General features: G+C 35.8%; 1 protein-coding gene across 4 annotated transcripts in view; it reads right to left on the reverse strand.

Annotated features, from left to right (window-relative positions):
• Positions 1-935: 935 nt before the first annotated feature.
• Positions 936-22,021, reverse strand: part of LOC106870965 (uncharacterized) — a 55,549-nt gene continuing 34,463 nt past the window's right edge. Inside the window, exons 2-4 of one of the 4 annotated variants that reach the window (XR_016243703.1) lie at positions 18,655-18,704; positions 6,840-6,956; positions 936-1,547 (exon numbers count right to left, since the gene is read on the reverse strand). Coding sequence is in view for 3 of the 4 variants with exons in the window: in XM_052971901.2 (XP_052827861.1) it covers positions 1,401-1,547 (147 nt within the window). In the remaining variant the exon portion in view is untranslated. The remainder of the gene's footprint in view (positions 1,548-6,839; positions 6,957-18,654; positions 18,705-22,021) is intronic. The other 3 variants (XM_052971902.2, XM_052971903.2, XM_052971901.2) reach the window with 3 other exon arrangements.

Here is a 22,021-nt window from a genome sequence, read left to right on the forward strand (position 1 = left end):
CAAACATTTAAAAACTATTTATTGACAGTGAAACAATAGCTGTTGCTGTTTATGAGGATAGCCATGGGTCAGTTTTGCTATATTACACACAGAACAGAAGTAGATAACCAAAGATGTTAAGCTGAACAGATCTTTGTTACAACACCCACCCTATTTCACTAACCAAGATGATTATTTGGTTAAGGATTATAATCATGGCATTTTGGTCTAAAATGTGATCACATTTTGAAAACTGGTAAAATAGTCATTGATAAAGATTTAGCTGTTACACTGTAAGGGTTGAAGGAGAACATAACATTTTCTTCACTGGAATGCAACAGCTCACATTCTTGGTTAAAATAGCACAACATGATAAATTGGTTTACACAATGCTTGGAAATTCTTAACTGCTGCAACTTTAATAGCAAATAACCAGCAGAACTGAATAAGCTTTGGTAAAATGTGAACACAAAATAATGAAGCACTAATTAATTAAACAGTGCAGTAGGGTTGACTTTGTAAGAAAGGTTTGTCTTCCCTTAATACCTGATTTCAGCTGCTCAAAAGAACTGTGTGAGTATTAAAAAGAACCATGTGAAGCATCTGCAGGATACGGAACTTCAAGGAGTTATTAAACTGGGAATCATAGACTGGAGTAACCACTCACTGAACCAGTGGTCCAAAAATGAAAAGGGGGAATAAAAGTACATTTTAAATTTAACAATTTGTGCCCAAAACTCTCTTGCAAAAGAACGTGTTAAATCTCTGATCAAGCTCCTTTATTTTCCGATTTCAATTCCAGTATTTTTTGTTTTTTTTTGTTTTTCTGTTGCACCAGACAAAAGAAGAATATGGTTGGGATTAAAACATAAAAAATGAACACAAGATGAATAATAGATATTAGAAGCTTGATACTGTTATAGATAGATATTTTAAAGAATGACAAACATTACCACTATTGTATAGTTTGCTTTAATAAAAAGATATGAAGTTAAGTTTATTTTCTTTCTGTTTCTTTGGCCAAAACAAAAAAAAAAATGAAACATTTGGAATGTGTTTATTTTTTAAATAGAATTGTTCAGGAGTATCTTGGGATTTTAGTTTTGGAATGGACTGGATATATTTATTTATTGTTGTCATCATAAGACTTTATTGGGCAAGACTAGACGCAGGGAACTCACAAATGTGTAAAAAAAAAAAATTTTTTTTAAACTGGGGGAGCAATTTGGCAAGGAGCTAAGCTGTTGTGTTACATACTTTCATACACATGTGAAATGGGGGTGAGAGAGAGAGAGAGAAAGAATATAGGGAAGACAAAGGGTGTATAAAAGAAAGTAAAGTTTAAAATATATTCAACTCCTAATGTTTTCAAGTTAAATATATAATTTAACATTTTTTTTTTTTTTCCAGTGTCATTACCATTAACCAAGAACATATCTCGGCTCTAGTTCTTGTGGATACACAGAGAAGACTGCTACTGCAGGAGGGTATGTATAAGGACACATGAACTTTGTTGCTTTAAAGTGTCTCCAAAGCATTATGAAACATCGCTTTATCTTCCGTAGGATCTGTAATACAAAATATTGAAATATAAGCAAGCTGTTATCAAAGATATTGTTACTAAAAAAAAAAATGTTCTTTTACATAAATTTAGCAAACATTGAATGATGATTGTTTTACAATAAGAAACACATCTGATGTCTTAGCTACCTGTTCAGTCCTTATATCAATGATTGCTTGAGAGAACTATATCTACCTTCATCATTATGGTTTCACACAGGTTGTATATGTCAGCTGTTTTATAGCTTTACAACAAATAACCTCACAAAGAAAGTTTTGTGGAAACAAGCAAACTAGTAACCGATTGAAACCCAGATCAAGAAGAGGCTGGAACACACCCTATGAAAACTTGTTTCCAATAGAACAAGGAAAGCTCACCAATGGACAACACTCCCAAGGAAGACACAAACATGATAGACCAAAAACAACATGGAGAAGATCCACCGAAACTGAAGCATTGGCAGAAGACAATTGCAATCTCGTTAGTGCCCTGTGTTCCATATGGAGTTATAGGAGCCAGATTTGTATGAAAACACAGTCAAATTTGTACCTAACCACAGAAGCAGATTTGTACAAAAACGCCATGCCAGGTTTGTACCAAAGTACCAATCAAGGTTTATACTGAAGTACAGAACCAGATTTGTTGTCATTATCTTAGCTACACATCTTTACTATATGTTTTTATGCCTTCTATTGAATAAACTAAAATCACCAGTCAAAGAGAAACAGCACAGAATGGTCATAGTTCCAGCCCAGCTCTTCTCCTTTGGCAAACATAAGTTAAAAAACAGAAGTTTATAATAGCATTGAACTTAGGAATCAGTATTCTCATCTGTTCTACAATTGCAAAATAGATTAAAGATTTGCTTTTCATTTTGCTTTCTTATTTGCTTTTCTTATTTTGATTACAATGTCAAGATATCTTCCTGTATAGCATGATACCCCAGAAAACAGAAGTAGCTCAAAGAATTCTCTCTCTAAATGTCACGATATCAATAGATTTTTTCATGTCTGGCTTTAAATGTTTGACTTTAAATGCCAAAAATTTACTAATAAAATAATCATTATCATCAATGACTCATGAAAGCATATGACCTAGTAGTTAGTGTGTTACACTCATGAGATTGCAATTGTGGATTTGATTCCTGTACTGGGCACTGCATTGTATTCTTGAGCAAAACACTTCATATCATATTGCTCCAGTTCACTCAGTAGTAACCCTGTAACAGACTGGCATCCTGATCAGGGAGAATATTGTGATCTCAGTCACCTATATCGCCATGAAAGTGGATGACTAGCCCTATGAATTCTAGGACTCAAGATGGTACTTACTTATCAGTGACTCACAATTTGTCATCCTGGCATAAAACAAACATATCATAAATAAATTATGAAAAATATTTGAGATATGTCAATGAAGAACCCAGACGAGTCGTAACATGCTGTGACACCTAACCAACCCAAATCAGCTTGAAAAAAACAAAGGGACACACATTCTCTCATACACACGTACACACACACACACACCAAAAATATCAGACAAAAAATATGTAAATTAGGATTATACATTTTTGTTTGATTGCTACTATACTCTGTGATTAATTCACTAACCAATCAATTGATGAATAACCTTGGATTTACAGTTCATATGGATTGCTTGGTAGATTTGACCAATTCAGATTCCTATATTCTTTACTTGACACTTTGTTACACAGGTGCTTTTTTTTTTTTTTTCACAGTGAGTACTGAGTGACGTATTCACCTGGATTTCTTCAATCATTCAAACCCACCTGTCCACCCACACAGCATTTGTACCTTTTCCCAAAATATTAGGCTAGTGAGTAAAAACTATTGAAGTAAGAAATCAAAATTGGACCATGAAGACTTACCAGATTAGTACCAATGTGTGTGTGTGTGTGTGAGTGTGAGTGTGTGTTATATCTTACACACACAAATGAAATGATAGATATCAATAATACAAGAATTAATATATAACTTTTAAGCAAAAGATATTGTCATCAAATAATCAACATATATATATATAAGGGATACTAGTCTTTAAGAAAGACTAGTTTACAAGCTGAAAAATGACAAAGTAAACATGATAAATGTTAACATCAAAGAGGCAGAAAACAATATCAAGCTGACACATGATTATATCACATGCACCAAGCAATAATATCAGACAGGCAGCATATCAATATCAAGCAGATATTTGATCACACAAAGCAGATAAATGATATCTGGCTAACTGGTAAATTATAGTATCAAGCAGGTGATAATATCAAACATGCAAATAGTGATATTGAACAAAGCAATGATACAAAAAGCAAATATTGATAATAATAAGAAAAATATTAATAGTAATAATAAAAATTAATGAAATTATACAAGTTTAAAGGATTTAGTACAGTTTTATTAGGAGATGTTAATTAATGCCACATGTTTAGCAGTTAAACTATTAGTCAGTGAAATCAATCAAGCCATGTCTTATTAGTGAAATTACTATTTAAATAAGTCAGAGATCTCATAAGTATAATTAGTTAAGTTTCTATGCAAGTTGTATTAATATAACCAGTTTAATTAATTAGATTAATAAGACCATTCTAGTGAGAATTTTAGTGTCATCATTTCTTTAGATGTTTGTTTATCAGTGAGAAGAATCAAGCTACAAGTCCCTAAATTTGAGATTAGTTATTAATTTAGTGTGGAGACGCAATGGCCCAGTGGTTAGGGCAGCGGACTTGCGGTTTCGATCCCCAGACCGGGCGCTGTGTGTGTTTATTGAGCGAAACACTTAAGCTCCACGAGGCTCCGGCAGGGGGTGGTGGCAACCCCTGTTGTACTCTTTCGCCCCAACTTTCTCTCACTCTTTCTTCCTGTTTCTTGAGTAACGCTGCGATGGACTGGCGTCCCGTCCAGCTGGGCGGGACACATACGCCAAAGAAACCAGTAAACCGGGCCCATGAGCCTGGCTAGGCTTTGATAGGGCGACGTTTATCGTTATTTATTGAGTGAAATCACATTAACTTTATCGTTTATGTTTCTATCTAATTTACAGTTTCACCATTTCTTTTCAGTTTCTTCATATCCATATCTCATCATGCCCTTTTCTTTACATTTTTACTTTGGTCTGATAGTCTTAACTCTTCATCTACTTTTAATACGAACCATAAAAAAGACAATGAGTGAGCCTCTATGTAGTTGTTCAACCTGCTAGAATTGGCAGTCAAATATCCTTAAAATTACATCCTAATGTTTTAAATAAAAAAGGACACACTAGATAATGTAGCATTTCACATATTTATAAGAAAGGCTGAATAATCTTAACTGGTATAGGCACAGGAGTGGCTGTGTGGTAAGTAGCTTGCTTACCAACCACATGGTTCCGGGTTCAGTCCCACTGTGTGGCACCTTGGGCAAGTGTCTTCTACTATAGCCCCGAGCCGACCAAAGCCTTGTGAGTGGATGTGGTAGACGGAAACTGAAGAAGCCTGTCGTATATACGTATATATATGTATGTGTGTGTATATGTTTGTGTGTCTGTGTTTGTCCCCCCCAACATCGCTTGACAACCGATGGTGGTGTGTTTACGTTCCCGTAATTTAGCGGTTCGGCAAAAGAGACCGATAGAATAAGTACTAGGCTTACAAAGAATAAGTCCTGGGGTCGATTTGCTTGACTAAAGGCAGTGCTCCAGCATGGCCGCAGTCAAATGACTGAGAAACAGCACAGAATGGTCATAGTTCCAGCCCAGCTCTTCTCCTTTGGCTAACACGAGTTAAAAAAAGGGAAGTTTATAACAACATTGAACTTAGGAATCAGTATTCTTATCTGTTCTTAAGCTACAATTGCAAAATAGATTAAAGATTTGTCAGGAAATTACTCAACAAAACTATAAAGAGATTGGATTGCTGAGTCCATTTTTGGAATATGGTAAAGTATTACCCTTGTAGCAAATATAATCCTTTCTTATTTTGATACAAGGCCAGCAATTTTGAGGGGAGGAGTCTAGTTGATTACATTGACCCTAGTACTTAACTGGTACTTATTTTATCCTTTTGCCTTTCATCCTTTCAGGATGAAAGGCAAAGGTGACCTAGACAGAATTTGAACCGAGAATGTAAGTACAGGTGAACTACTATTAATCATTTTGTCCGATGAGCAAACAATTCTATCCCCCACCTTACTAGCAGCAGATATTATTATTATTACTATTATTAATGTGGCAAGCTGGCAGAATCATTAACATCACAATCATATCTTACAGATGTTTCTGCTGTAAGGAACTGTGCACCCAGTGTGACATTATGACTTCCTCAGAACCATTTGAATGACTTCATTCAAATAGCTCTGAGGAAGCTACACGATATTGCACAGGTACTCATCTTTGTGCACATAATTCCTTATAGCAGAAACATGTTTAACCCTTTCATTACCATATTTTTTTTTTTTTAGATGCTCTGTGATTCTTTTAATTAATCTTAAATATAACAAAGAATTTAGTAAAATAACTTAGTTACCATTAAGCGAGTGTTAAGAACATAAATTGCGACTAAGTTTTGGTGGAAGATTTTAATTCAAAATTTACGAAAACAAGACAATTGTGCTACAGAGCCAGAGGTGGTTTCAGCCGGGTTGGTATCAAAAGGGTTAAGCTTATAAAAGTGCTTACATAACTTCTGTTCTTTCATCATTTACTTATCAATATTGCACTCTGTGCTTACTCGCCGCTTTCTATAAGAGTCCAGAGCAGGGAAAATCTAACAATTCCCTTTCTCACTGCCAGTCCATACACATATTGAGTTCTAACACCTAGTTATTGGCACCATTGTAGGTAAGCGAAATCCTAAAACGTATGTGTGTGTGTGTGTGTATATCACATAGCTATTTATAGTGTTGTAGGTTTTACATATCTAACAACACCTCATCTACTGTTTAACAATCTATGTCTGTAAGTTATTAATCTGTGTTTAGATGTAAATGCATACTATATTAATACATTTCTAACTAATATCACAAAATATATATAGGTCATTAATGAATGTATATTAGTATATGATGGGGGTATTAATGTTAAAATGTAAATTTGTAATAATATTAATTAGTTTTAATTAACACAGAAGATTAATTAATACTACTGAATTTCAAATACAAAGGTAAAACAATGACAAGCAACATATATTTGCCATCTTTAAATATTTTTTGACATGCATTCAAGATGCAAGACAGAAAATTTGCAGGGTGGTTGAATTAAGAGACAGGCAGCAGGTAATAGGAAGAGAATATAGAATTGAAACCTTTGTCTAGGGTCCTGTTAAATAGAGACAAGGAGCCGGAGGTGTAAAGCCAATTATGAAAGCTTCTTTTAGAATTTGCATAGAAACACGAGCACCATGCCCAAGTTTCTTCTTAATCTGAAAATTCAACAAAACAAAGAAATATATGTAGATATAAGAGATGAGACAAATAAGAAATATGAATAAAAAAATATATGTGATGTGTGTTTGTTGTTGCAGTAGTAGTAGTGGTGGTGGTGGTGGTGGTGGTATAGTTTCTTTCCTTTTCACCTTTTGCACATTCATTGGACTGTGATAAAGAATTGGTGTTAGATTGTAAGCTGGAGAATCAATAGCTCAAATAAGACTCAGGTATCTGGGACAATGCTATTCCTTCACACACAGATGATATAGAGTTTTTCAATCTACAGAGAAATAGTTAAAATTGACATGTTTCTATGTCTCCAATGTAGATTTACATACAATATCTCACACTTGTGTGGACTGGATTCCCAACTGAAAGGCCTCTCATATTAAAGTGTTAAACATTTATAATATGAAAATTAGTAGCCCCCAGCTCCTTGGAGCTACTGGATTAGGTGTGAATATAAACAGATTAGCTACTTGTTTCTTTGGGACTGGTCAAGAGATAAGACCACAATAAAGGTCAAAAATCAACTTAAGGCTGTTTGTGTTTTTCTCTCAATCCACAGAGAAATAGGTAAATGTGACATGTCTACAGGTTTACATATACATACATACATACATATATGGTTTGGCTTCGTGCTCTTGCTTGATGGGACTGGGTGGGGGGTCATTCCAAGTGGGTGATCCCAGAGCTGCCATCATGTGTAGAACCAATTTCAGTCCCTGTTTCATATATGTATGGTTTCCTTATCTGTACACTCAATAACCTCTGTTCCTCTGAACTAGCTCGCTACATACTTCCTCCAACACATTCATCATTAGCATTAATTTAGCATTAAACACCTCTTCCAGCCCTTCTTCTCCAGACTAGAACCGACTCAAATTACTTCTCTGCTCATTTTTTTTTTTTTAATCAACATCGTTGTAGAAAGAGCAATGCTAACGAGAATTTTCAGTGTCTCAAAGACTGGCGAAAAGAAGAGGGGTGGGACATTATCTTCAGGAAAAAGTCATGCCCTCAAATGCTTTCAACAAAGTACAAACGCCTAAAGATACCCTAGGAGCTGCCAAATAATGGTATCAAGTTAGGTGATGGAATAAGTCTACTTTCTAAATATTGACATACAAATATTTAAGCTGAACATCAACCATATCAATCTTACCAGTCTGCCAGGGACTGCAAAAGACTATGGGCCCTGTCTCCTCTCTTTTGACTTTACTGTAAAAAATTAAACTAAAACCTGTATCTAGTAGTGACCTCCTGAACCTTATTTTACCATATACCTGGCACTCCACTGGTGCTACGGTATAGAGAAAAATAAGCTATCCACCGGTAAACCAGTGTTATGGGCTCAAAGGGTCAAGGCTGCAATCTTACAACATGACTGCATATTTAAAAAACTCACTAAGCAGCCACATGGTTTTGGACATTAGTAAAATAACCTATCTTGTTAGCACTAAATGATTCCTGAATTATCTTGTTGAGATAAAGTAGCACAGATGAAATAACAGAGACATCTTATAGCACACAATTTCAGCAACATGGTTGTCTCAAATGATATATAGCTCAGATATCATAGGTGAGCCTGTCTCCTTTTCATTCCAAACTGGTGTCTATTATACTCACTATCATTTACTACAGCTGTGCTGTGTCTTAACGAAGACCTTAATACTCTGGTCTCTGTTTGTTGAGGTCAATCAGTAATTCTAAATATTTTACACTCCAGAGTTACCTTGGTTGCACACCTCATCTCTAATCCCTACATTGCTATGGTATAACAATAATATAGTTTTACACTATAGGGATAATACTAATATAGAGAAATTCAAAGGACAGTGAACGCCATCTATACCTTCTTTAACCATTCTCCATTCACTCATGGAAGTCACACAATTTTTAGAATCACTGATTATAGTTGAAACTGTAAATTTCTCCTCAACTTCATGGCTAAATAGTTAATCATTGGTAAGTCAAGCAGCTATAAAGATTTGCTACAAAATCATCTTGAACAGCAAGGTGAATGAATGAGTGTGCGTGTATAATAATTCTACATTTTTCAGTTGGTACTATTTTCTTGTTCAACAGGTCATTACACACATTACATGTGTGTGTGTGAAGAAAAATTTATCAATAGAAGAGTAACAGCAAATCAATGAGCGTGGTCCCACACCCTGGAACTTAAAAGAAAATGAAAGACCACATGGGCATGAAAGGAGGAAATTTTGTTACTCCTATTTCAGTGTGGACAGTGGTGAAAAGAAAACAAAAAAATGTTCAGACTGCCACTGTATATTTATACAATAAACCATAATTTGAGTACATCACATGATTCTCAACCGAGGGGAGGAGCAGAATAACTTGAGTAATGCTTCTGTGGGTTACATATCACTATCTCAACCAGTGTTGAACTGGAGTTAAACAACCACTAACTACTTCCATCACCATTGCATTGAATGTCCACTTTTCCATGTTTGCATGGATCAGATGAATTTGTTAAGGCAGATTTTCTGCAGCTGGGTGCCCTTCCTGTCACCAACCTTTGCCTGTTTCTAGACAGAGTAATATTTCCCCATGGCCAGACATGTTTTTCATGGAAGAGTGACGATGATGCTTGTTTACAATCATCACATGATATCAAGAGAAGAATACAAACATACACACACAAACTCATGTATATATAATGGGCTTTTTTCTACCATATCTTTTTCTACCCAGGGCTATAGTATAAGACACTTGCACCTATGCAGTAGGGTTGAACCTAAGACCACATGCTTGAGAAGTAAGTTTCTTAACCACACAGTCATGCTTTTATCATTTACTTGTTTCAGTCATTAGACTGTGGTCATGCTGGGGCACCACTATGAAGAATTTTAGTTAAACGAATTGGTCCTAGAACTTATTTCTTTAAAACCCTGGTACTTATTTTATTAGTTTCTTTTGCTGAACTGCTAACTTACAGGGATGTAAACACACCAACACCAGTTGTCAAGTGGTAGAGGTGGTGATGGTGGCGGAAACACAAACACTCACATATATACATACATACATGATGGGCTTCTTTCAGTTTCTGTCCATCGAATCCACTTGGTAGGCCTGAGGCTACAGTAGAAGACACTTGCTCAGGGTGCCAGGTAGTGGGACTGAACCTGGAACCATGTGGTTCTGAAGCAAACTTCTTACCACACAGCTATGCTTACACTGTGTAGAAATACTGATGTAATTACATACAAAAGTTAGTGGAATGACAGAAGTAACACAACCCTCTCCTAAATATCTTACAGCATTCAAATTTATCTCTTTCTATTCTCAGTTCAAATCCCATGGAAGATGGACTTGTCTTTTATCTTTCAAGGGTCAATAAATTTAGTATCTAACATATATACTAGGCCATATTCAATCAGCTTATACTTTTCTCCATTAAATTCTTGGCTTTATGCCAATTTGAGAAAACCATTATTAATATATGAATATTCGTGTAATAATATCAACAATTTATGCTTTGGTGTTTAACACTTCTGGGTTCAAAAGCCATTAAAGGTTAGATTATTATTTCCATGAATTTCTCTGTCTTTCCTTCTTTCTCGTTCATTGTAGTAATAGCTTGATAAACTAAAAATTACTTGTTAATTATACAGAGTCTCAGTCAATCATACTATACAACCCTTCCTTCCACCTCTTATTGAAATTGGTCACTGTGCCAAGTAAAATATAATGTATACTAAACAAAAATTAAAAATTAAAAATCAATATTGATGCATGTAAACATATGGGGTGATCGAAATGTAAGCATAATACAATGAAGGACTTCAATGATGGTAGTAGTGGTAGTAGTAGTAGTAGTAGTAGTAGTAGTAGTAGTAGTGATAATGGTGGTAATAGTAGTAGTAGCAGTGTAGCCTCAGTAAGCTGTACTTGAGTTGATTTATGACATAAATGTAATTAAGTGAATATCTAAGAAGAGACAGAGGTTAAAAACCTTGGTTAGGGGATTCTGTAGCTCGGGTCTCTAATGTTATGTTGTACATTCTACACACAATGGTTTACTGGTTTACCATGTAGAGTAGGGCTTCTCAACCACTTTTTCATCTATGGACCCCTTTGATTACTATTTCATTTTAGTGGACTCCCGTAGCCATTCGATGTTTAAAACTAGTTTTATAGATATTTCTCTCAGAATTTGTATTTTGTTTTTCACACATTCACTTGTGTAGTTTGAACTATGTAAAAACATTAGAGAAAGAAATCCAGCCGTTTCTTGCAATAAATATGCTTAAGGCAAAATTTTTTCATGGACCCTTAATATACTACTGTGGCTCCCCCTTTACTAGTCTGCTTGTGTTGACCACTGCCACTACCACCACCACCACCAAGGTTATATGGGCTGCCAAGGACCATATGGGCCCCAGTTGAGAACCACTAATGTAGAGTGTAGTGTGGGGCTCTAAAGACATGGTATGTGGGTTTTAGTGTAGCTGTAAGGACAGTGTAGTGGAGGCACAATGGCCCAGTGGTTAGGGCAGTGGAATCGTCGTCGTAGGATCGCGGTTTTGATTCCCAGACAGGGCGTTGTGAGTGTTTATTGAGCGAAAACACCTAAAGCTCCACGAGGCTCCAGCAGGGTGTGGTGGCGAACCCCGCTGTACTCTTTCACCACAACTTTCTCTCATTCTTACTGTTTCTGTTGTACCTGTATTTCAAAGGGCCAGCTTTGTCACACTCTGTGTCACGCTGAATCTCCCCCCGAGAACTACGTTAAGGGTACACGTGTCTGTAGAGTGCTCAGCTACTTGCACGTTAGTTTCACGAGCAGGCTGTTCCGTTGATCGGATCAACTGGAACCCTCATCGTCGTAACCGACGGAGTGCCAACCAACCACAAGGACAGTGTATGGGGTATAGTTTAATGTAGAGTAGAGCCATTATCACAGTGTTTGAGATATAGTATAGCTGTACAGGTACATTGTATAGTAAGTAGTGATAAAGACAGTGTGTGGGGTGTGGTATAGCTGTGAAGATTGTGTGCAGTGTGTAGTGTGACCTGCAAGGACAGAGTGTGTGGAAAGTAGCATAGCTGTAAGGACATGTTGTATGGGATGTAGCAGAGCTGTAAGGATAGTGTATGCTGTGTAGTGTATCTTTAAGATGGTGGCATGAAATATAGCTGAAAGGATGTTGTATAGGGTGTAGTGCAGCTATAAGAGGAGTGTGGTGGTGTATGCAGTTGGAAATATTTGGTGTATCACACATGTAGCATATTATGATGCAGCATAGCACACATGTAGCACATGTCATAATACATCATACAAGTAACATATCTTTATGTGGCATATCATTATGCAGCATATGTGGCACATTACATATGTAGCATATCATTATGTGGTATGTCATGTCACACACAGCATATCACACATGTAGCATATCATCACATGATATAACATGTCACGCATATAAGACATATACAGTATGCAGTGTGGTTGGAAAGATACATGTAGAATAAACAGCTGCCAATGAAGTCTCTCAGAAAAATCAAAAATGCAATCCAAAAAAGTCAGATTATAAAAACATGTTTATATATAAGTATAGTAGTATTTCACTTAGTTTTATATGTGGAATGCATTTTTTTTTTGGTCATCTTCAATTCCTCTTGAAAGAGTAAAGGATCTGTTATTTCGTCTTTTTTTTTTTGTTTAATTCTTTCCAAATATCTTTTGTTCACATCAACTTCTTCCAAGTCCTTGATTAATTCTTTTCCAAGTTGACACATAGTGCATTCCACCTCAAGGCCCAGTCCTTGCTGCAGTAGAGGGTTGTGTATGCACCTCAATGACCCTTAGAGCTTGTGCTTCAGTCCTAGTAGAGCCTTCCACGTTGGACAGGTCAAAGGAGAGTCAGACTAATATGGACCAGTTTTTCCCAGAAGTAAAAATGGGTTTGCATAGAGCCAATATCCCTACCTAGAAAAAGGAAAGTTACAGAAGCATCGATGACAATTCAAAACCAGCAAGATCTGGGAGAGGAGACAGCTCACAGTAGAGAACATTGGAGAAAAGTTATCAATGGCCTATGTTTCATAAGGAGTAAAGGGGCTTAATGTAATGTCCATAGTGTATTCCATAGCATTTCTAGTAATAGATTGCTTTATAAGTGATCTTTTACAATGTCAGCTTTTAAATTAGTGTTTCTTGTTTTGACACAGTTCATTAGAGAGAATATTGTTGCAAAGTGAGGAAGAGTTATTGAGACCTGAGGAGGGGGAGAACCTAAGAGATATGGGCTTGGCCTACCTGAAAGGCAGGCTCATGACAAGGCAGGTGACTGTGCTAGGTGGAAGGTCTTTTTCCGATGTTCCATGAAGATCAAGAGGAACTAAGACACACACACAATCTTGCACAATACTGCTATATTTTTTTTAATTCAACTCTGCAACCTCTCTTTCACTCACATATATATTTATACATAATACACACACACACGCACACACATGCACGCACGCACACACGTGCAAGAAAAATGATAGCCTATAAAACTGATATTTTGTTAAGTAGTCTTCATTATTATATTATTTTTAAAATGTCTTTTTTAAACACTCACACTTCAAAAAGAATTAGTTGGTTGCATGAACTAATCCACTTTGAAGAACTATCCAAAGGATACTGGAACAGAATTATTTTCAATTGATCATGTCATCATTTTATTTACTCATGTACACTTCGAAAAGAGACAGAGAATAGTCATACTCTTCTTCCTCTTCCTCTTCCCCCCATTATTTAAATCTGCTCCTCACTTTCTACTCTAACTTTCTACTCTCCTAACTTTCAATCTCCTAACTTTCTACTCTCCTCATTCTCACACATTTAATTTAATTTAATCTCACTCCACTTAATCCACATTCTCCATCTGTTTTCCTTTCTTTCTCTCTCTCACTTTCTCTTGCTAGACTCGATCTTCTTCTCACTGTCATTTTTACACATAGCTTACCCCTTCCCCTAAATTCAATGGCCTTGTGCCAAAATTCGAAATCAAAATTATAAGAGTGGATAAAGTGGTGAGCTGGCAGAATCGTTAGCATGACAGGCAAAATGCTTAGTGGCATTTCATCTGTCTTTATGTTCTGAGTTCAAATTCTGTCAAGATTGACTCTGCTTTTCATCGTTTAGGAGTCAATGAAATAAGTACCAGTTACACTCTGGGGATGATGTAATTGACTTTCCCCAAATTTCAGGCCTTGTGCCTATAGTAGAAAGGACTATTATAAGATTGGATATGTGAGACATTAATTCCTAGGGATATCTGAGGAAGGAATTTTTATTCTGAAATATCACATCAGACTCTGGATGATTAAATTACAAGTTATTATAGTCCATTGTTTGTATTATAGTGCATTGTTGTGTCATTCAAAACATTTTATTCTTTACAAACACTACACAATGCTTCAAGCAAACTACAATACTCTCCTACAATTACAACTGTTTCTCTACTGATTCTGTTTTTAATGCTAATTCACACAAAAGATCCTTGTGAAAAGTGATGCAATGTAAGCACGCACCTTTGATACGAGTTTGACAAAGTGCCACTCTAATGTTTAAAACCACAAATATTACTCTTTACTCTCTTTTACTCTTTTACTTGTTTCAGTCATTTGACTGCGGCCATGCTGGAGCACTGCCTTTAGTCGAGCAAATCGACCCCAAGACTTATTCTTTGTAAGCCTAGTACTTATTCTATCGGTCTCTTTTTGGCAAACCACTAAGTTATGGGGACGTAAACACACCAGCACAGACACACACACACATCTCTCTCTCTCTCTCTCGCTCTGTATATATATATATATATATATATATATATATATACATATATACGACGGGCTTCTTTCAGTTTCCGTCTACCAAATCCACTCACAAGGCTTTGGTCGGCCCGAGGCTATAGTAGAAGACACTTGCCCAAGGTGCCACGCAGTGGGACTGAACCCGGAACCATGTGGTTGGTAAGCAAGCTACTTACCACACAGCCACTCCTGTTTCACAAAGAACTTTAGCAGGAATTGGCATTAAAAACAGAATTGGTGCAGAAACAATTGTAACTCTTTGTTTTCTTATTTGGATTGCACATATATATATATATATATATATATATATATATTATCATCATCATCATCATCGTCGTTTAACGTCCGCCTTCCATGCTAGCATGGGTTGGACGATTTGACTGAGGACTGGTGAAACCAGATGGCAACACCAGGCTCCAATCTAATTTGGCAGAGTTTCTACAGCTGGATGCCCTTCCTAACGCCAGCCACTCAGAGAGTGTAGTGGGTGCTTTTACATGTCACCCGCACGAAAACGGCCACGCTCGAAACGGTGTCTTTTATGTGCCACCCGCACAAGAGCCAATCCAGGGGCACTGGCAACGATCTCGCTACATAGGCAAGACTGTGTGGTCGAGAACTTGGCTTTCAGGTTCAATCCCACTGTGTGACACCTTGGGCAGATCTACTATAGCACCAGGCTGACCAATACTCTGTGAGGGAATTTGGGAGATAGAAACTCTGTGGAAGCCCGTCATGTATGTGTGTGTCTTTGTGCTCCACCACTGCTTGGTTTGTTTATGTCCCCCATAACTTAGCCGTTCAGCAAAAGAGACTGACAGAATAAGTACCATACTTAGAAATAAGTACTGGAGTCAATTTGTTTGACAAAACCCTTTAAGGCGGTGCCCCAACATAGCCACAATCCAATGACAGAAAGTAAAAGCCAAAAACAGCAAAAGAAAAGAAATGGCAAAAAAACAAAAAAAATCCCCTGTAAATACAGAAAAGAATTTGAAGAAAATTAAAATGCCAAAAAATCTGAAATGGAGGTCTGGGGGGGGGGAAGCAGTAAGAAACTGAATGGGACTAACAGATAGAAAAGAATGAAATTTGGTGTGGGCGGGGGGGGGGGAATAAACCATGAAAAGTTTTGAAAAGAACTGAAAAAAATTGGAAGTATTACATTTTTGGCTTAGCTCAGTGGTTCTCAACCAGGGCCCATATGACCTTTGGGGGATCATTGTAAGAGTTTTTTTTTTGTTTATATTTACGTGCAATAAATTGATTATACTTCTATAATACTCAAAATATTTAAATTTCTTAAAAAGTCCCGAATAATATTTAACAATAAAACTATAATAGGATTTTTCAAACATTGAATGGCTACGAGGGTACACCTGACTAAAACAGAAATCAAAGGGGCTCATAGATAAAAGAAATGGTTGAGAAACACTGGAGCTTATGTCTTATTCTTGGTAATAAAATCAGTTTAATGTCTGCTAGGCCTTGTAATGATTTATAAAAAAAAAAAATATATACCTTCTCAACTAAATGACACTAATTGTGCCATTAGAGTAATTACAAATAAATAGGATTTCATCAATTACTTATCCTAAAGTATCACTATCAATTTCACACCAATTAATGTATAACCTTTTGTTAATTCATTAGTATAGCAACTACATCTCGTTAACTAAGTCTACAATCATCTGTAAACAATACAAGTCATTGATAAAATAGAAGGTTAATTCATGCAGTATCCAACCAGTCTAATGACATGAATTAAGTTAATCTCTAAATTTATTTTGGATTTTTTCAGCATATCCCCACACTCAGTGTTCACTCCAAAACTAAAATTCACTGGAATATCTTGTAGCTATTTCAGGTTTCTACATTTCTTTATATCTTGTGTGAAGTAGTAAGTGTTCATTACAAAATTATGTCAACTTCTGTCATCATCACCATCATCCAGTGTTTTAAATCTGGGTTTTGTCCCCGTTAACGGGGGTGGCTGGATCTACCTCAATACCATAGCAACCGAGGTAGGCAGGTGCAGCCCACCCCAACCTTTGGGCTGGCTGGCTGGTGTCCATCCACCTTTGCTATCATGAGACTGTTTTGGAGCTGGATTTTCTACAGGGAGCTTACCCCCAACTTCAGTTTCTAGACACGAGTGGTCCCGAGACCATGGCCTCTACCACAAATTTTAAGAAATGTGGTAGAAAACTAGCTCAGGAAGGCAGGTACGCTACTCCCTGAGACCCCTTTCGGAGCCTCCCTACCTGGAAATATTTCACTATGCATACTGTTACTCACTGTACTGTGACATTAGTTTCAAATTTTGTCACAAGGCCAGTAATTTTTGGGGAGGGGATAAGTCAATCATATCAACCCTTGTTCAACTGGTACTTATTTTGTTGACCCTGAAATGATGAAAAGCAAAGTCAACTGCATTTGAACTCATAATGTAAAGTTGGAAGAAATGCTGCTAAGTATTTTTTTTCTGATATGGTAATGATTCTGCCAGCGCACAGTAACATTGATATCATCAGCTATTTACTGAAATCTCTAGCTGGTGTTTATTACATTTTACGCTAATCATTGCCACACAGTATTTCTTGTGTGCAGTTAGATGTATGAATGCTAATGGTGAGTTTTGAGTTTCACTTAGAATACTATCAGTTAGTTTACTTTTCATACTTTCTCTTTACAAAGACACACACACATGTACATGCAAGCTAGTATCAACAAGTGAAGATGAGTGCTCAACATTGCATTGATGGATAAATATACTTTATTTGTGGATTAACAAGGCAACCGATGGTTTCAGATGGAAAAGATCTCCACAGTTTTTAAGCAATCCACTTGGGAATAGAATTCTTGATGTAGTCAAAACATTTGAGGAAAGTCCTTAAATAAAAAAAATTATTTATTATATAACAAAAAAAAATCCCCAAAAAAACAAGGATATGAACCTTTTGGAAGAGAATGGAAACGTCCTTCCAAATTATTCATGTCATTCTAGTTTTCTTTAAAGACTTTTTTCATATAAACAAATCTTTCTTGAAACACACACACACACGAACATATACGTACTGTTGTTCCATGAAATCTTTTATTACAGTTTATTGTAGTTAGTCAGTATATCTAAAATAATACTGTAATGTTTACCTAATACAGAATATTTTTTGGAAGAAGTAAATCTACAAATATTATCGTTTGTTGAATGTCTGTTATTTGGGAATAAGTTGGATGACATACGGGGATATTACTTTGAAGAGGTTAAGGATTCAAAGAAGATAATAACAGTTTGTTGAAAGTTTACATGAGGGCTGAAGAAAAAGACTAATAGCATAGCTTATTAAAAAGATAGTTTTCAGAAAAGAATTTTAAAAAATTAATAAGAAAGTTGAGAATTAGAATAGTTGAAGTTAAAAATGCAAGTATGCCTGAATAGCAAAATGAAAGATATGGTTTTGATTATTTGAATCCTTGTTAAAAAGAAAGAAGATAAAGAAAAGAATTGAATAGAATAACCTCACAAGCAATGAATTCAATGAAATTGTTTAGTTATAACTTTGTCTGAACTCTCTCTTCAAACAATAACAGCAACAGAAATCTAAACATTTCATTGAAAGCTAAGCACTAAATCGCAAATTGTCAGGCAACAAATTACAAAGAAAAAAAAAAAATTAAAAAAATTAATGAAAAATAAAAAAATACAGTTTTAGTAACGATTTGTAAGATGCTGTTAGTGAGACACTAATCATTAACAATGTAGTTCCATCTAAGCTGGATGTACAGCAATACCAACTTCCTTGCAGTGCAATGTATTAGGCAAACGCTTATGCATACAGAAAAGATTTTTTTGTCTTCTTTTACCTGTACTGGTGATGTTCAGAAACATTTCTCTGATGTCAGCTAATAATACACTAAAAATGACCAAATACAATAGAAGTTAAATTATTGACAAATATAGAAATTGCTGAATAGAGGAGGATATATATTTTTTTCATGTCTTCTCTATAGAAAAGCTTTTTAGAATATGTATATATATATATATATATATATATATATATATAAATAAGTAAATAAAAAAAGACAAGAAATAAAACTTGAGATAAAACATTGAAATCAGTTTAATTTTAAATAAATACATATATATATATATATATATATATATATATATATATATATATATATTACGTAGATGAATATTGAATAAGATTTGGCTGAGAGAGAGAGATTATAAATGGATAGTAAAATAAGATTTACAATTGGTTTATAACAACATAATTCAAACAATGGAGATAACTATTAACAATTACAGGTTTCAGATAAGTTGATGAGATTGTAGAATACATTAGAAAGGGTATCTAGTAAAATACTGAGGATTGGTTTGATCAATTGGTTTGATCAATTCTCCTGGCAAAATTTGGTGATAATTTTTTTTTTATTATATTGACTGGGAGAAACTGGCTGTAGTTATAATCTTTGACAATCCTTCAAGACTGAAATTGATGAGATTAACATTCTTCTCGAACAGTTGATGGCTGCAGCAAAAACATGCAAGGAGAGAATACCCAGAGGGACTACATTTTGGAAAGAAAAGGGCTGGGGACAGTAGTCAGTGTGGAACCTGGGAGAGAGTGTGGGTGTGGACACAACAGGAATAGAAAGAGGAGGAGAGATGAGGGCATTGGGAGTACCTGAGAGGAGGTACCATGCTATCGGACTCATTGGAAATGTAGTGAAACAATGATTGATTTGTTGAAAACCTGTAACTAATGACACATAATGCAATATAAAATTAAAATATTCTAGTCATGACCATCATGCCTTATTCTCAGCCTTGGAAATCTCTTTTTTTTATTGATAGGAAAGTGTAATTTGAAAGAGATTTGACTATTATTTCTAACAGTAAATGATTATATACAATCTCACTTGTTGGTTCATATAGATTATATGTGTGTATGTGAGTGAGGTTTGTGTGTGTGTGTGCGAGCGAGCTAGTTTGTGTGTGTGTTGATAACAGGAGGAAGACATTATGACTCTACCTTTTCAGTTTTAAGTAGCCATAAATAAAAGATGTATTTTACAATCCTCTTTACAGTCCATTTAAGAATTTGTTGATAGTATTATAGTATAAACACTCCTTAAATCATACTTCATTAAATCAAGAAAACAAAACTCTAGAGATATGACAATTATGTGAGAGTGATGTTTATAGATGCAAAGTAACTGTTTGGCTAAAGTATTGGACTTTCAGCTCAAAGGTTTTGAGTTCAAATCAACTGAAGGCAGGAGTATTGCATATATGGAAAGTTCAGTCATACATGTCTGTGTTCACCTAGCATCAGGTATAAAGTACCAGATCAACTGTGAATGTTATGTGATAGACAAGTATCTTGTCTTGTTCATTTAATGCTAAAATTAAAGCTAATTAGTGGTGATTAGGACTATCTTGATATCGAGAATCCTGATCAGTGACTTGAAAAGAGTCATTTAAGTAGTTCTGTCTTTACTACAAAGCAGTTGTTGAATCAGTACCTCTCCAGGGCTCTTTAGCATGGACACTGGACAAGAGACTTGAAAAGAAGCTTGACGGTAAATACATGAGAATGCTTTGTGCTGTTCTCACTTTTTCCTGGCAACCCCACCCTGCAAAGCAGCAACTGAATAACAATCTGCTTACTATCACCTTGATAATCAGAGGAAGAACACATTAAGCAGGACACTGCTGGAGAAGCAAGAATGAAATGTCCAGTGATCACCTGCTCTGGAAACCCACACATGGACATGCATCTATTGGCAGACCAAGAAAAGAATAACTTGTGGAAGACGGTAGCAAGTTGAGGATATGAAGACTGCTATGGAAGCTTAGGATATCTGGCATAGAAGAGTTGCACTGGTCTGGGTAAGTTGCTCAACCAGATAGATAGTCTGTACAACATATATTGTGATATTTTAGGGTGGGTGATAGGAAGGCTGAGCTGGTTATTAAGGCATTGTTGAAGAACTGGTTTGTATGTAATGATTTTTGGGTTAGTGTTTAGTTCCAGTGCAAACCTTGGACAAGCAGACATATTTCAGCCATAACCATCCTTCTTATTTGGAGTATGTAGGGCTACATTATATTGTTTATGTTTTTTCTTTATTTAAGGTGGGCCGTAATTTGAGGGCAATGATTTGGTTGCTATTTCTAGCAGGTATGTGACCACATAGAGTTCCCCTCCTTGGTTTGATTCTAAGGCACATGAAATCACAGACCTTGTATTCTGAAGGCTTTCTTTCACATGATGATGATGATAATCATCATCATCATCATCATCATCATCGTTTAACATCTGCCTTCCATGCTAGCATAGGTTGGACAATTTGACTGAGGATTGGCGAACCAGATGGCTACACCAAGCTCCAATCTGATTTGGTAGAGTTTCTACAGCTGGAAGCCCTTCCTAATGCCAACCACTCAGAGAGTGTAGTGGGCGCTTTTATGTGCCACCGGCACGAAGGCCAGTCAGGTGGTACTGGCAACAGCCACGCTCAAAATGGTGTACTTTACATGCCACCTGCACAGGAGCCAGTCCAGTGGCACTGGCAATGACCTCGCTCGAATGTTGGAATAGAGGAAGCAACTTTAGGAGGAGGAATTAGTTAATTATATCAACCCAATACTTAACTGGTATTCAATTTATCAACTCTGAAAGGGTGAAATCTAAAGTTGACCTTGATGATATTTTGAACTTGGGATGTAAAGAGCTAAAAGAAATACTGCTCAGCATTTTTATCCACCATGGTAATGATTCTGCCAGCTCACTACTTTGAGAGATAATAATAATAATACTGACTCCTCAAGTAGCATGTAAACTAAATGTGTTAATATGTAGTGAATTTGATAGGATATGAAACTATGCAAGAGAAATCAGAAATTGAAAGTGCTATCTTGTCAGCTTTTGAGTCTTTAGAATTAGTTAATTGCAAGATATAAGAGGTCCTTGAAGAATTAGGTTAAAAAGTAATTGACTGATAAAAGAATCATGATAAAATGACAAATAACATTTAGTTTTGTTGCTATCAAATTGGCTATCAAAAAATTGCGTTGGAGAAATATGATTTAGAATCCATTACGAGAAAGCTGTGAATAAATATTTATAAGGCACTGGAAAATAATGATTTTAAATATTTTGTATTTAGTTTTGTTTCACTAAGATTTGAGTTCAAATACTATGAAGGTTGATTTTGTCTT

The sequence above is a fragment of the Octopus bimaculoides genome, chromosome 11, assembly GCF_046866305.1.
Source record: "Octopus bimaculoides isolate indiv1 chromosome 11, ASM4686630v1, whole genome shotgun sequence".
NCBI classification, from domain to species: Eukaryota; Metazoa; Mollusca; class Cephalopoda; order Octopoda; family Octopodidae; genus Octopus; species Octopus bimaculoides.